The 16,980-nt window shown below is 34.5% G+C and overlaps 1 protein-coding gene across 1 annotated transcript; it reads left to right on the top strand.

Moving 5' to 3' along the window:
• Positions 1-32: 32 nt before the first annotated feature.
• Positions 33-16,252, top strand: LOC149068839 (cystathionine gamma-lyase-like). The gene is made up of 11 exons (XM_089251412.1): positions 33-302; positions 860-941; positions 2,568-2,663; positions 2,795-2,904; positions 5,456-5,590; positions 8,195-8,252; positions 10,571-10,648; positions 10,758-10,910; positions 12,496-12,670; positions 15,011-15,149; positions 16,154-16,252. The coding sequence occupies exons 1-11, from the start codon at positions 168-170 to the stop codon at positions 16,163-16,165; spliced, it is 1,173 nt and encodes a 390-aa protein (XP_089107538.1). The 5' UTR covers positions 33-167; the 3' UTR covers positions 16,166-16,252.
• The last annotated feature ends 728 nt before the right edge of the window (positions 16,253-16,980 follow it).

Raw genomic sequence — 16,980 nt, 5'->3', positions numbered from 1 at the left:
AGACAACATACACAGATGTCTTTTTCTTTTTCCCCCCAGCTGGGTATCGGTCCATTCGCTTCTCGCTTTCTCCGTGGCGGACGGACTTCTCTAGCTGTGACCATCACTCTTTGTTTTTGTTGTTATTAAGCCGGTCAGCGGGCATTTGAAATAGATAAATAACAGCCATGTCCAACGAAATGGGATTCGCTACGAGGGCTATTCATGATGGTCAAGATCCGACGAAATGGACCCACCGTGCGGTTATACCACCGATATCTATGGCGACGACGTTTCAACAGATCGCACCGGCGCAACATCTGGTAGGTATAGTTATTAAAATGCCCCGTGATCATGGGCGGAGATACGGGGGGGGGGGCCCAGCGTCAAAGGTGGAGTCGACTGATCTAATGTATATATGTATATATGATTCCCGGAAAGAGAGTCCGGGTTTTAATTTATAATACATAGAATATATTTATACATCATGCAGGACCGTTGTTTATTTATAAGAACCCGGATTCCCGGAAAGAGAGTCCGGGTTTTCATTTATAATTATTTTTTTATTATAATTATGCTTGTTGGTTTTAGCATTATTATGTTCAATTCAGCTGTTATTTACGTTTCCATTTCTCTTGTGTTTCATGATATTTTTCATATTGTTTTCTATGCTGGCGATTTTTTTTTTCGGCGCTCGTAATGTGTCTAACGGCCTTGGCGACTTCTGATGGAGTCGTCGGACATATTTGGCGCCGAAAAAAAAAGTCGCCGAAAATCGCCAACCTGTCCCCTATACCGAAGCTGTTCCACAAGTTTATCTTATCAAAAAGCTTGACTATCAGATTTCATTGACGTTTGAGAAGGTTCTTCTTTCTTTCAGGGTTTTGAGTATTCAAGAAGTGGCAATCCAACAAGGCAATGTTTAGAAGAAAGCTTGGCTTCCTTGGAGCATGCGAAATATGGTAGTCTATATCTTGTGTTGACTGTTATTTACTGTTGAAGGGGAATGTTTGACTGCGTGAAGCTACACACAAGCGAGCAGAGCGGCAAAAACAAAATATCTTGAATGCGCTGCTATTATCGCTTATGGCGGAATTCCCGCTCTGCTGCGGTGCTATATGCAGGTGCATTGGAATCAGTGTGTTTGATTTTGCTGCTCTGATCTCTTCTCTCATTGTTGATTTCCTCGCCATCCCACTATGTGTTCAGCCTAAGGTTATCAAAACTCTGATTTATATTGTAGAAAAAGTCTGGTGCGGGCCAAATTTCTCAGCCACCGAGCATATTTATTTTCAAGTAAAGCAGTCCAAGATAATCAATGATGATGAAAAATTCAGGCATTTGTCATTTTAACTTCAAATATGGAATACAGATGGCCAGACTAGTAACATGAAACAAGCATAATTCTGACAACATAACCTATGTTAGGGCCACAAATACACACACACACACAACACATTCCTATGTGTACTGATCCATTAGAAATTCCACACAGGAATGCATATAAGGTGCATGTACAGTCAAGTAGTAGGGGAGCCACTGTGGTGGTCGAGTGGTCATAGGGTCATAGTGATGAACTCGCATCGCGAGGTCCCAGGTGCGAACCAGGGTTTAAGCTATGCTCGTATTTTTCGCAAAATGTAAAAAAAGTAGTAGCCACTTTCACAAAAATGCATACAGGAGGTGTTGTAGTATGGGTATGTAGTGTTGTGTTTTGAAAAATCAAAACAACACTACATACCCAGACTGTTAGGTATACACACAGTTACACTTCCGGCACAACTCATTAGGTAGTAAATCGCCCATAGTGCGACACATCGGGCCACGTCTCTGTTTCGTTGGTCATCTTACAAAACTTCTAGGTTTAGAAATAGGCTTCACTCACCTTAAAAAAGGTCTCAGTTCACAACATGGAGATAACAAGCAACATCGCATCGCATGAACAGATAACTATCGATGCAGCGGCACACCTTTCTTATATAGCGGAAAAACCATGGCACAACAGATCCAGCAGCCAAAAGAGCCAACCAATCCCAGGCTTTGGTTTCAGGTGACGTCATAGAAAAACAGAGGGAACGACCCCTGGCGTCGTGGCCAAGGCCGTCAGGACCAAGTCATGACGTCACACAAGAATAGTAAATGATCCTGCCGTTAGGATCAACCAACTCCATTAACTGAAAACAAGAACAAAAAAGACACTGCAAAAGTATGGGTGTCTGCAGCCACCCACACCTTAACACAATTACAACTACATAGTTCATTTTCTGTGATAGACCTGAATTGTACTCGGTAAGAAAGAAAGAAGAAAGTCAAGTAGTAGGTAGTCCAAAATAACCTTTCTTTGATTTTTCCACAACTTGACCGCTCGTTTTCATTTTGGTAGACATACTGATATAAATTTCAAAACTTCCATGTTCTCCAGACTCCAATTTAGTAATCGCACTATTTTAGGCACCAATGCCGATTTTTTTTAATCATCATGACTGGGCAGGTTTGGTTAAAAAATCTGGATGAAGCCATTTCATAATTATTTAATTTAAACATCCATTACATTTAACTCAAACTTGGTTTTACTTTGTTTGCGGTAGCTCTATGTTTTTCCTCTGGATTGGCAGCCACAGTGACTGTTACTCATTTACTGAAAGCTGGGGATCATATAGTTTGCTGCGATGATGTGTATGGAGGTAAGTTTGTGTAATATGGCACAATTTTGAAGTATGACTTTTTTTGTTGTTAATTTCTTTTGTTTCGGAATAATTTTGTATCTGTGCAGTTTTCTTTAATTATAATCAATTTTTTTTTATTTATATCCCAGGGACAAATAGGTATTTCAACCAATGTGCCGCAGCAATGGGATTGGAAATTACTTTTGCAGATCTCACCGATGCGAATGTGCTCAAAACAGCTATGAAAAATAACACTAGGGTAAAATGAACTTCTTGATACTTCTTAAGATACTTCTCTGTTCATAAAACTCAGAACACAGAGACATAGGTCGGAGATAGACTTGAAGGTCTGAGGCATGATGATGAATGATGTCAATACATATATACACACCCGCACACATATGTGGTGGAGGGAGCATTGTCCCGTATTTCTTCCCATACACTTAGAAATGATGTAGCTATATTGAAGGACCAGACACACACCCAGCTTTTCAAATCTCTGCGAAATATCAAAACATCCCCAAAAGATGGGTATCCAGAAATTTACTAAATAACTGAAAGCAAGCAGCATCTGATGAAGGCTAAAAATGACAAACAAAATGCCCATAAGCTTTCAAAAAATTAAACAAAATCTCCACAGTTGATGTAGCTCCAGCAACATCATTTCTAAGTAATTAGTGGTTAGCTTTTTTTCAGAATATGTTAAATAGAAAATACAGAAAAATGATTAGAATTTCAAAACGATATGCATTATACAGGGTGTCCACTAAAAGTAATGACTTATACTGAGAGAACCACACTTGTTTAGTTATGAAAGTGCTGCACCATCGATGGAAGGGGGGGGGGGTTGCTTCAAGCTTTCTATCAGTTTTCTAAGTTGCACATATAGTTGACAGTAGCTTTGAGACTCCCTTTTCAGCAGTTGAACTGACTGTCAGCATGAGATGCTTTGGTCGGCTGAAGTTCGTTTTCTGTGGTTCAACATGCAAATGAGAGCCGATCTCTCATTAAGAATTTTTTTTTCCAACAGTGAACAATCAAGCCTACAACATCTAAAATTCCAGCATAACACATGATACAGGCAAATCATAAATTGCCTAGTTGTTTGCTCATGTACAAATACAAATTTAGAAACCACAACAGGCAAATTGCCCAACGAGATGGCTGGAAAAAAGAAAATAAAAAGGAGAAAATATGAATAAATAGTATTAGAGAAAAAAAAGTCCATAAAATTATGGTTGTCATAGCCTAAATACAGCTACCCAAAAATAAAAATCTAGGAAAGTAACTAAACAACTAATATCTGTTCATAGAAATATGGTGTTGTCGTTCCTTAAAAATATAGATAGCTTCCCGATTACCTACACCCATCTTATCATATTTTCTCTTGAAGATGTCTATCATGAAGGAATTCACAGCATCAGAAGATAAGCTATTTCATGCATTCACAACCCTGTTGGAGAAAAACTCCCTGTGACACAACCTAGAATTAGCCGCTAACTAATCGAAACTGGTGTTTCAGAGTCGAAGCATTTGGAGGAAGATGTAACAATAGTTCATGATATCGATTCCCTTGAAAATCTTAAATATTTCAATAATATCTCCACATTATGTACAGGGTGCATAGGTAACAGGGCATATTGCATTTTACTGGCAAACCCGTTGATTTTAGAGGCATACCTTCAAGTAGGAAAAAGTATTCAAATAATGTGTAGTACTCAGGTATATCATTCGTGTTGCAAAGGGTTGTATAGTTATTAAAATGAAAATGTCAACTTTTTATATGGATACTCTGAGCCTAAAAATCCAATCAGAAGAGAGGGATAAACCATTTTACCTGCATTTAATGCTGGTTTTTTTTTCTTCCAATTTTCCCCATTTTTCAAATTCGAATATCTCAGTGAATATTGCACTTAGAAACGTGGACTTTTTTTTTTACCTAAGAAGCGACTGAAAGTAACAACTTTCTAATTGGGTTTTTGGGCAAAGAGTATCCATATAAAAAGTTTATTTTGGTTTTATTTTACATTTCTCGCCATGCATTAAGAACTTTGTCTTTTTTGTGTTGTATATGTTTTTTCATTCTTGATTTTTTTTTATTTGACAGTGATAATTTTGTCTCTTTTATGTTGTATATCTGTCTTTTTTTTTTAATGTTTCTGTTCATGTGGTATGTTTTATATATTTTATTCATTAATTATCATGTAAATTTTCAATCATCCGTACAGGCATAATAGCCTCTGAATGATAAATATGTTTTCTTTTTTAAACTAATCTAAATCTCTGTATGTTGTAAATGAATAAATTGATTTTATTTTAATAACTATACAACTCCTTTGCTACAGGAATGAGAAACTTGTTTTAATAACACTCCTATGTATCATGTAAGCAGATATCATGTAGGTCACGATCAACCGCATGAGTTTAGTACTCATTTATAATTGTCAGATACACATATGTGTATGGACAGGGCCGTCATTTCAACTTTTTCCAGGGGGGGGGGGGTTAGGAAAAATTTTGCCAGGGGGGGCAAAGAGCATGTACTAAAGGTACGCATATATATATTTGTGTATATATACATACCATTTGTAGTGTATTTTCAAGAGCCAGGGGGGCTTGTGTATATGGATGGAGTGTTAAAGACAAATTAGACTGAAATACTGGCTCTAAATTGTGTTTTTGCAATGATGTTAGATATTTTTATAATTGAAGTATCAGTTTGTAATATTCTTGCATTAAAATTTTTCTTAAGAAAGTGTTTTATGTTACCGAACCCCTTATATGAACCAACAATGTAAAATTATTTGCAGATGGTCTGGCTAGAGACTCCTACAAATCCGACGATGAAATTGATTGATATCGCAGCTATCTCAAAGATTCTGAAAGAAGAACATCCAAAAGCCTTTTCTGTTGTGGACAACACTTTCATGTCTTCATATTTCCAGGCAATTATTGTTTTCATCTCCTATTCACAATTATTTTTTTCCCTGAATAATTTGCATATATGTCGCTTTATAACCATGCAGAGCTTAATATGTTTGAAGGCCCTAAGCAGTTCAGTATTTTTGGTGTCACCCCCCCTCACCCCAGTCCCTAGAAGTATAATTTACTCTACATATCTATATGCTGAATCTATAAATGAAAAAAAAAATTACATGAAATTTTATATTACCGAAGTAACTATAATCTAAAGAAGAATTATGATTTGAATATTGTTAAACATAGACTCTCCTTGGTCTCATGACTCTCTTGGTCTCAGACTCATGGTCTCTCCTCTCCATTTTTCTCTACTTGCAGAGTCTTTGATAATATCTTTTAGAATTTTTTTTTTTTGGAACACCTTTGGAAGTTCTTGGAATTTTTCTTTCATGTTTCCAAGCTCCACACACTTTTTTGAATGATGTCCGAATTTCTTTATCTCAGAGAAAATGTAATTTTCCCACAACTCTTCAAAAAAAGTCATTTATAGCTGCATTGGCCTCTTTATTTGATAAACATTTTTTTTCCCCATCAAACAAAACTTTCAATATTGAGAGCAAGAAAAGTCGCATAGGGTGAATTTTTAGAATTCTGTGGATGAGTGATTGGTGAAAACCTAATTCATGCAATTTGGCTATTGCCATGGTGTATCTGTGAGATGGGGGGGGGGGGCATTGGCTTGGTGAGATAGACCTTTTTTGCCTCAATTTGGGCCATTTAATCTGCAGCTGTTTGTTTAAATTTGCCAGAAGTATGGCATGAGATGTGCTCCAATTATTGTCTGACTCTTCTAGAAGTAGTCTATATAGATTATGTCTTGAAAATCCCAAAAAATTCCAGTCTAGTATGGTGGTGAATGCTTGATGAGAAACTCCTAACAGTGTCACTTCTGCTCACCTCGTAGTGGAAAGTGCATGCTCCCAACCATCTGAAACAACTATGTATTGTAAATAAATTTATATTAATAAAAATTTTAGTATATTCATTATACATAATCATTCCATGAATTCTTCCATCATCAATTAGGACAGTGGCCTAAACCAGGAGCCCAGAATGTTCTTCAGTGGATGTGCCCATTTAAATTTGTTGATCCAAGAATAAATGGTCTTTAATGATGGTAGAGTCCCCATGAATTTATTCTAATTCAGCTTTGATATGGGTAGTTTTCAACTTTTTTAGATGAAAAAATTTTTTTTTACTCCAAGGAACTTGTAATCATCCATTTCAAAAATAACTGTTAAAATCCAAACTTGAAACAGTGCCAAAAAAATAAGCCAAAAAGCAGTGTGCTAAAATTTGTTGTGACATGTTTTATACTATAATAATCTGAAAGCAATTGTGTATGTGCTGCTACCTCATATAAATTTACCTTACCTTATCATTATCAAACAACCCTTGTATTAGAAACTAAATTTCTCCATTTGAAATGACCAAATTTTTCAATTCATTGCACATTTCTATAATATAAATACTGTACAAAGATGGTGGTTCGATTTCTCGCAGAGACCTGTTGAATTATCCTTCTAAAATTCATCTTTGTGTTGTATCCTGTTGCCTATACTTTGTACCTAGCAGTACCACAATTCCTCTCTCTCATTTAAAAAAAAATTTAAGTTCCAACATGGTGCTACCCATTTTTGGGAGCAATGACTAAAATTGTCAACAGACAATGGAGCCTGGGCAGTGTGTAGTTTGAAAGGAGGGAAAATGTACCACAATCACAGCTGTATTTAGGCATGCGCTGTTGCACAAGATAGTGATGTGCTTAGGTTTATTTCGGCAGGCACATGCTAAATTGGGGCTTGATAAATCCCATGTGTAAGGTCTTCACAGTTACTAGAAAATAACATTAGTAGCTAAAATTTTCTTTATGCAATTTTTAAATCTAAGTCTGAGGGCAACACAAAATTTTCATTTTCAAATTTCATTCACTTCAAAATTTTCTATTGAATTGACATGTTTACCGACATAGTATTACCAAATTCTGAAAAAGTTTGGGAAAAAACCCATTATTGGGGTTAACTGCTTTTCCTAAAAAAATATTTTTTGGCTTCTAAGAATCAGTATAATTTCTTTCAAATCATACTTTGGGCTAGCACATGAAATTTTTTATTGGATTTATGTCCTTGTCTGAGATATGGTCTTGATGACAATCGTTGTCAGGTTCAGCTTGTTCAATGTGTCAAAACTTTCATACTTCAAATAAATGTTTTTGTACTTATATCAATATTTGATTGATTGATACCTAAAAGTATTTTGGAGCCAAAAGGGTAACAGTTTTTTACTGAGAGAAACAGCAAGAATATTTTTTAAAACTTTTCTGGGATTAGTGAACTCTTTCCGTGTCACCGATGAAAAGACTGAACTATTTCTTAGTTGCCAAACACCCTTAGGCCCTGGCATATGCTCCATTGCTAAGATATCAGTACATATTTCAAAAGAAATAATAATAAATAGTGACGAGTAATCACTATATATTTTTATCGTAAACTTGAAATATAAATTTGTTTGTGAAAAACTTTCATTCATACAAACTTTGAAATGTTTATGATTGTTTTCTTTTTTTGTAGAACCCTCTGAAGTTTGGAGCGGATGTGGTCATGCATTCTTTGACAAAGTATATGAACGGTATATTGTGTTTTTAAATTTCACCTTAACCAGCTTTAATCATTTCACGCGAATTGATTAATATAGTCATACCTCAGCTAATGAAGATAATTTGTTCGCTAACCACATTTGTTAGCTGAAACACAATTTCCCAGGTTTTTATAAAAAATTGTTTAATTAGTTCCAGGTACGACCCAAAATTTGAAGGTGAGTTCTATGACACTAAGAAGCACTATAAAAAAAAGGACACAACCTGACAAAGCTTAAAGGGACAAATTCGCAATTAGGCTAAATAAAAAGAATTTAAAGCAAGATGAGAAGGACTCTGCATGCACTTTTGAGTGGTTCTGATGGGAAGGGGGGGGGGTTGCTTTGGGAAACAAAGTAAATCAGTAAATTTGGTGGGGGGGGGGGGGAAAGGCTTAAAAGAGCTTGGTTGCAAAAATTGATTCTAAAAAGAACTGCTAGTCAAAAAGGTTGAGAATAGCTGATCTAAGGGTAGGGTGTTGAAGGACTTGCCTCAGACAATTTTTACTTTTCCCTAGTAGAATATGATAATTTGGTCACGGTAGCAGTTATAAATAGGTGATGTTTGTCAGAAGATTGTGACAACTTTTGGAGATGATCGGTCGGATACCCAATTTTTTTGTATTAAAATCTGATCATATCTAATAATATCATTTGGTTGTTGGTTTCTGAGAAAATCATGGTATATAATAATCAAATTTTGATTTTTTCCCCAGCTATTTATGAAAATATTTTTCTATGTATTTTAGTACTTAGAAAAGTGAAGTTTTTTTCAGTGATAAAGTCAAACATTTACAATTTGATATGATGCAATAATATGCAGTAGAGTCTCGCTCACTGACATAAACGGGCCGGCAGAACGTCTGATAAGTGGAAATGTGTCGTATAATTGGGAGGTTAAGAAAAAACCTATTAAACATCAAACTATGTTACAATTTTACACATTACGAACCTAATAATCATGTTTTACAACATAACACCAGAAAAAAAACTGACTGATTACAGAAAATTAACAGTTACAGACTATTCTGAAGTTAAATACAGCATATTTAAATGTTCATTCCTGTGTTGATTTGAAGAAATTTTGATTGTAGTCTGCTTTCCTGACAAATGCTGTTTGTTCGCTGCGTAAGTCTTGCCATCTTTGAAGCATTGTTATTTTGATTTTTGCAGCTGCTTCTTGTTGCTCAATGTATTTAATCGCAGTTTCTAGAGCCTTAGTTGTTGTGTGGAATTCTGAGAGGCTCAACAGTTGGTGCACTCGAGTGGCGTGGTGGTAAGATGTTCGTCTGCCACCGTGAAGGTTGCTGTCATGGTCCCAGGTTCAAACTCAGAGGAAAATATAGATAAGATATTTTCCCCAACAAGCTTGAGGCGACCACTGATAGATGGCGCCTTCATTTCCAACCCAACTCATTCATGGAAGTAAATTGCAATCCAGTGATGTGACCAGAGTTGGTGTTTGGTGTAGTAGTTGGTTCTTGATCTTCAATTTCATTGCCATCGCAATTTCTTCATCGGTTATTTCATACTGATCATAGTGTAAAAGGGTGCACCACTGTACAGTTGGGGTAACTAATTAGCTGCAGTAGAGTCTGGAGCAACAAAAAATAGACTATGTTCGCAACATGCTGTTCTGCTGTGCTTGATTGATGCGTTTTGTTTTTATGGTTTTTTTTTTTGCGGTGGGATATCAGATAATATGAGTGTTGAATAAGCTAAGGTCGGTAAGGTCTAAACGAGAGACTACTGTATATATGTATATATACTAGGTAAAGGGCACCATATGTCGCAAAAGGGTAATTTTACAGGAGAGCTGTTTTAAAGATTTTTTTGTTTATATTTATATGGAACTTCCTTGTTTTTTAAAGTGAATATCTCATCTTATTTGAAATAGAACTTATTGCCCAATACATATGTGTAGTGCAACAAAAATATTGCAAATTAATAGCTTTGTCTCAATATTGACAAAAAATGAACATAGTGCCCTTTACTTACAGCATACAGATATATGTATATATATTTCCTTCAGTGCCATCTTAATGCATGACTCACCCTGGCTCGGTCTAGGGAGCCTCAAGTACAGAGGAACCTCATGATAATGAGATCGGTTAAGAATTTTGAGATTAAGCACGTGAATTGGTAGGCAAAAGTATTTCCAGTCAGATGGGAAGTTTCTGAAAAATCAGTTTTCCCAAAGGGCCCATGGTGTTCGTAAGATGGCCCTAATTTTGCATGGTGTTAATACAAATGCCACAACAGACATTTTCATTAAGTTTAATTTTTTTCTCCCCCCATCTCTTATGATGTAGGTCATTCTGATGCTGTCATGGGAGCCATTGCTACAAGTGACGAAAAAATACATGACAGACTTAAATTTCTCCAAAACTGTAAGCATTCACAACAACTACATAGTATTTAACGTCTTATTTTGCTCAACTGTGTTTCCTCTTATTTGTTTGTTTATTTTACTTTAATGACTTTTTTTTGTGATTCCAGCCTTAGGATGTGTACCGTCTCCTTTTGATTGTTTTCTGGTGAATAGAGGACTCAAAACACTTCATGTAAGAATGCAAAGGCACATGGAGAATGCTATGACTATAGCAAAGACGCTAGAGTGCCATCCTGCCGTAGAGAAAGTTATCTATCCTGGTAAAACTTTAATTTATTTTACAGCCTCTTTTTAAAATTTAGTTGTCAATAATATTTTTTTAATCTCTTCAGTGCCGAAGATGGCTGAATTCCAATTTTTTCATTTTTACATTTGTTTATCAATATTTTCAGTGAAAATTATGTTACCTATGAATTATTATAATATCTGTATGATATATAATTATTATAGCTTTCTCTTTCAAACTGCTCTCATTTTTTTTTTTTTTTGAGTTAGTTTTGGGAGGAAAATAAACATTAGTGAAAGTGAAATTAAAATCCTATATGAGCCACAGTCCGATCTCTAAGTTAACACCAGATAAGAGGATAAACAAGTTAAGTGAACAACTTTTTCTAGTCCCATCACATTTTCTTTTATTAATGGAAGAAAAAAATTGATAAATGGATAATATTGCTTGACAAAGGAAACGTCCAAATGCAAGTTAAATAATATCCTCTTAAGTGAGTGGTGAGTTTCTTTATTTTCTTTTCTATCTACTCGCACAACATGCATGTCGACCAGGGCCGTAACTAGACTGGGGATCTGAGCCGAATGAGAGCCTCCAAAAATGTAATTTATGTTGCATAATTTTTTCACTTTTAAGGGCCACACAAGAAATTGTTGCCTTAAGAAGGCACGCTACTGCCCTGCTAAAAAAGGTAACTCAAAATTCTATGTTTTGAGATATCTGCATTTTAAAGATTCACTTTGTATGGAACTGGAGCTTAATAATAACTTATTAATTTATGGAACTGAAGCTCAGACTTAATTACAGAAGGGAGCGTATAAGCAGAGTTGGGAGTTGTTGCTGTTTGAAAATATGTAGAGGTATTTTCCTCCATTCTCATGGCGTACATTTTCAAAAATACAATTTTCTGAGTTGCTGCCTTTTTGAACTGGGGTGTTTATATAAAATGTGCTTGCAACAGAAATTTACTTTGAGTAAACAAATTTAATTTAGAGATTTCACTGTATTTTAAGCATTTCTGAATAAATTGCTCAATTGGATATGGTATGTCAGCCCCAATTAGAGGGGTTCGACTCACATTTTCTTCCCACCATTTCAATACAAAATGGTATACATTTTAATGACATTTATGCTTTTTGATGCTTGCAAGTCATTCTTTTGAGTGATGTTGAGCATTTCTTTAACATGTTGCCACAGTATAACCAAACTGTGACAGCAGAAATTCCCAGGGCATGTGAGTCATTATGGCTTTGTACCACAAAAGTCTGGATATGATACCTGTGGCTGCGCATTGGTGATCACCTGAGATTTGTCTGTTGAGGAATTAATGCAAGCTGGCTTACCTTTTGAAAAGGTCTTGCTGCAAGAAAAAGCTAGTCCACAACACACAAAAATTTATACATTCATTGCATAAGTACACCCATTGCACTTTCCACGTCAATCCAAAAGACATGTGGCAACATCCTTACAAAATACATTCAGTCATAATGCTATAGCAATGATGCTATTTATTGGTAATTGGAGAAGCTTCTAACATTATGTGTATTATGATTTGTAATAAAATCCAATTTTTTCCCCTCATGAGAAATTTGCAAACTCTATATTTTTTGAATTGGCAGGTCTTAAAAGTCATCCTCAACATGAGCTAGCGAAGAGGCAATGTTCTGGTTACAGTGGAATGGTATCAATTTACATCAAAGGTGGACTAGATGCTGCTCAGACATTTGTCAATTCTCTAAAAGTTTTCACGCTTGCTGAGAGTTTGGGTTCTGTTGAAAGCTTGGCTGAGATTCCGTAAGATTTCATATTGCGCATTGGATCTGACTTAAAATATGTTTCAAAAAATGCCATCAAAAAGCATTGTATGCTGGAACACGTTTTAAACGAGAAATCTTAATGAACTTAATTACTTAAGTTGGGACCAAAATTCATTTTAACTCAAAAAACAAAATTTATCTGTATAAAGACAAGAAACATAGATTGTAACACAAACACACATCTAAGAATACATAATCATTGTCAGTGCCTGGAGAACAGTTAATGCCATTGTCAAGAAATATTGACCACAATACAGAATTATCTTAAATGGAACTTGCACTGATTATTTACAAAATGAAAAACTTGTTCGATGAACACTTTTTAAAGGATTTATTTTACACATGGATATATTCCATTATCAATTATGCGATCAGTGTCTGGGGAAGGAGAGCATATTATATGAGAATATTTGGAAATTAGGCTATATATATAACAGAATAAGATCTCAAATGTGAATAGATAGTTCCAAAATATAATGCCATACTCTATCTTTGAGACAAAATTTTTTGTACAGAGTTATCAAATTTTCACAATTAAATTAAAAATACTTAACGAAAAATCAAAATAGTACTACAAATAGATATAATCGAGTTTATCACGTGCCAAAATCTAATAAAAACATTATATAAAAAAAGAGCTTTTTTTCTACATTGCTTCTAAGATATTAATCATTTTTCATTTTGAAAATCAACTTAATAATAAATAAAAATACAAAGGCCACAACAGACAAAATGCCCAACGAGGTGGCTGAATAAAAGCTAATAAAAACATAAATCATAATATTTGACTTCATTAGAAGCACAGATTACAAAACCATTTTGATGAATGTATTGAAAGAGCATATAAAAACTATTAACTCATTTGCATCATAAGCACATACATGGTGAAATTTTCCTGGCCATTATCACCAAAGTGCAGACATGTGCGCTAGTTTTTTACACATGAGAACAAAACATTAGAGTACTATCATACTGTATAAAACTATTAAGTTTAATTTTTCAAATTATTTTCAATGTATATCTTTATTGAACTAAGTTAAAATGATAAATTCTTTGTGTACGCCGGTTTGTTTTTCGCTTTTTTTTTTTCATTTTGAAATATCTCTAACTTTATGCAATAAAAAAATTTGGTTATATGGGCCAATTTTCCACTTTTCCGAATGATACAAATGGGTTAAACAGAGTACAAGTAAAGAGTACAATCAGAAAAAAGAGAAATGATGTATGACAATTATTTATATGGAGCCTCACAATAAGTAACTTAATTCTGAACTTTATTCAAAAATATACACAAACGAAAGTATATTTGAACACATATCTAATAAATATAATAATGCTGTCACAAAAAGAAATATTTAAACACTAATTCCTTTAGGCCTGTTGAAAGGACCTTGAGGCTACAAAGTGTGTGTGTACTTTATTTATTATATGTTTGTATTTGCATATTATGTGTGTATATTTGTGTATTACATGTTTGTATTTGTGGAACATGTCTAAAATTGTGTATTATACAATGTGTGCATAGCAAACAAGGGGTATAGCATTTTAATAATGGAAAACCAAACTAGTGATCCTAGAAGCATACGTTCAGTTAGAAAAGGTTTCCAAATAACGTGAATATATGAATGAGTAACCGAATATATGAAAGCATACTTGAGTATGCCATTCATATATGTTTCAAGGGGTTGTATAGTTATTAAAATAAAAAAATTAATTTTTTATGCAGTCCCCATATGTCCCCAAACCCAATTAGAGAGTTGCTGCCCTATCTCTCTTGATGCCAACAAAAAAAAAATAATTGTTTCTAAGTGCAATATTCACTGAGATATTCGAAAAACTGGGGAAAGTTGAGAAAAAACATCATTAAATGCTGGTTCCCCCCCCCCCCAAATTTTCTGTTTTTTGAATTCAAATATCTCAGTGAATATTGCACTTAGAAACATGAAATTCTTTTTGTTGGCATCAGGAAAGACAGGACAATAACTTTCTAATTGGGTTTTGGGCGCACAGGGACAGTATAAAAGTTTTTTTTTTTAAATTACTACTACACAACCTCTCAAAACATGAATGACATACCTGAGTACTACACATTATGTGGAAACATTTTCAGTAAAATGCCATCCCCCGTTTGATATGCGTCCTGTATGCTTGTATTTGTGAAATAAAAAAAAAAGTCCTACTAAAAGGGAGCATTCTAATTGGGATCCACTGTGTATATACTTTTATTTTCAAAAATACCCTGATATTATGTTGGCAATTATTAATGTTTTAAAATGTGAAGTTCTTCAAGCTCATAAATTTTTTTTTGTTCTAACAGATTACTGATGACACATGCGTCAGTGCCACATCTGCAAAGAGTACAGCTTGGGATAACCGATAACCTGGTCAGACTATCTGTTGGTATAGAGTCTCATCAAGATCTCCTCAAAGACTTGGAACAAGCTTTAGCCAAAGCAGTAAGACATAAATTCATATAAAGGAGTGTTCTCTTTTATTGTTGTCCATTTCCCTACACCAGCGACTCTCAGCCTTTATTGATTTGCCGAGTCCTTTTTGGTGTAAAATTTCTATTGTAGAGTCATTTACAACTCTTTTAAAAAGAAATCTAATTCACTGTTTTATTTTTTCTTCCAAGCGGCTGCAGTTGAGAACCGCTGCCCCAAATCATTTTAGTCTGAAAAATAATAACAATGTACTACACGCAAGTTACATGAATAACAGGTGCTTGTTTTAGACCATTATTAATGCACAGGTGGCAATCCTTCCGATTTTTCAGCCTTATTGAAATCTTGCGGTTGGAAATCTAATTCTTCTGATCTTTCATATCTTTATAGAAAAATCCCCAAAAGTTGTCAAATTGATATTTGTTTGAATGGAAAATCCCTAAAGAAAATACTCTTTCAGTCCTTGCGATTTCAGGCTGACCCCGTTTTCTCAGGAAAAATATGGGGTATCAAGATTTCAAGTAAGAAAAATCGGTAATTGTCACCAAATATGATCAAGCAAAGTGGGTAATTATTACTAAAAAAATGCATCACGGAAAAATGGGATTTATATATGGTCAAGCGTTGCAATTTCAAAAAAGTCCTCTGTTTTTCCTTTTATTTATTTGACACATTTTCTTTGATGTGGAATGTGTCATCACGGGATAAACTACAGATTTTCCAAGTCTTTGAATCGGCACCTGTGTTAATGGGAAATATAGTAGCAAAAAATTCAAGCATGACTTCGTAAATTTTTTGATGGCAACCAAAAAAGACATCTGAAAATAACCCCCCTATTCATCTTATAGGGCAAAAATTAACATAAGACCGGGTCTTATTTTCAGGAAAACACTATCTTAAAGAAGGGAAGGGGTAGTTGACAACCGTTTTCGAAATAAATGGTTGATCCTTCTCATACACAATGTCCAATATCTTCGAAAAATTCAAAGAATTATAATTTTTTTTTCTCTTTTCAGGTAAATCGATGACTTCCATTGGTAGTGCGTGTTCAGCAAGCTACATTATCAAGTATTTTGTATACTGAAAATTATGAGTAAAACTTTAATTTTACCACAGCTGATTTTATTTTGTGATATTTTTTTGGCAGAAATTGAATTGCAATGCTCGTAGAATTACATAAAAATAGGGGAGTTGATATAATCTTTTGAAAAAATGTTTTCAAATCAGGGGTCTGTTTTCTGGACCTTTCACAAAATTCCAGATCAGAAAACAGACCCTTGACAAAATTCTCGTTTCGAAAAATAGAACTTTCACAAAATAAAAATTAATGAAACCATAAATTTGGCATTTCATTTCTTTTGTGATAGATTAACTAGATTATTTCACTTCCTACAAAGTTGCTTATTTTGACAAAATTAATGACCATTTTCACAAAAATAAGGAAAATTTTTAGAAAAACAGGACTCTACAGAAACAGTCTGGACAGACCCCTGCAAATTTAAATGGGAACATGAAGTCTCAAAAATTTTTAAAGAAAATCAATGAGAGTAAAAACCTATGGCAGTGGTTCTCAAAATATTGTTGCCTGTGACTCCCTTGCTATAGTCAAAATTTATCTGCAGCCTCCTGGAATGCTCTAAGACCGTGATTACACTATAAAAGTTTGATGAAACTTCGGTAAGAAGTTTAAGATAATCAATGATGCACGATGGTCACTCCACTTTAAAAAAAAAAGAAAGAAAAATTCCTGAATCACTCTTTCTCCCGTAAAGTGGGGCTGTTTAAGACCCATTTACTCTAAGAAACATATATCTCTTCATTGATATGTTTGCATTGAGAGTGT

This window comes from Pholcus phalangioides, unplaced genomic scaffold, assembly GCF_987345545.1.
Source record: "Pholcus phalangioides strain wild (caught in Gottingen) unplaced genomic scaffold, Ppha-v1.0 ptg000024l_1, whole genome shotgun sequence".
NCBI lineage: Eukaryota > Metazoa > Arthropoda > Arachnida > Araneae > Pholcidae > Pholcus > Pholcus phalangioides.
This window is presented reverse-complemented; position numbering and strand designations above follow the sequence as displayed.

What these genes read in the sequence shown, in the direction of transcription:
- LOC149068839 (XM_089251412.1), top strand. Translation starts at nt 168, where the DNA reads ATGTCCAACGAAATGGGATTCGCTACGAGGGCTATTCATGATGGTCAA. An exon ending in TCGCACCGGCGCAACATCTG is followed by an intron (nt 303 to 859) that starts GTAGGTATAGTT and finishes TCTTTCTTTCAG; the next exon opens with GGTTTTGAGTATTCAAGAAG. An exon ending in CTGCGATGATGTGTATGGAG is followed by an intron (nt 2,664 to 2,794) that starts GTAAGTTTGTGT and finishes TTTATATCCCAG; the next exon opens with GGACAAATAGGTATTTCAAC.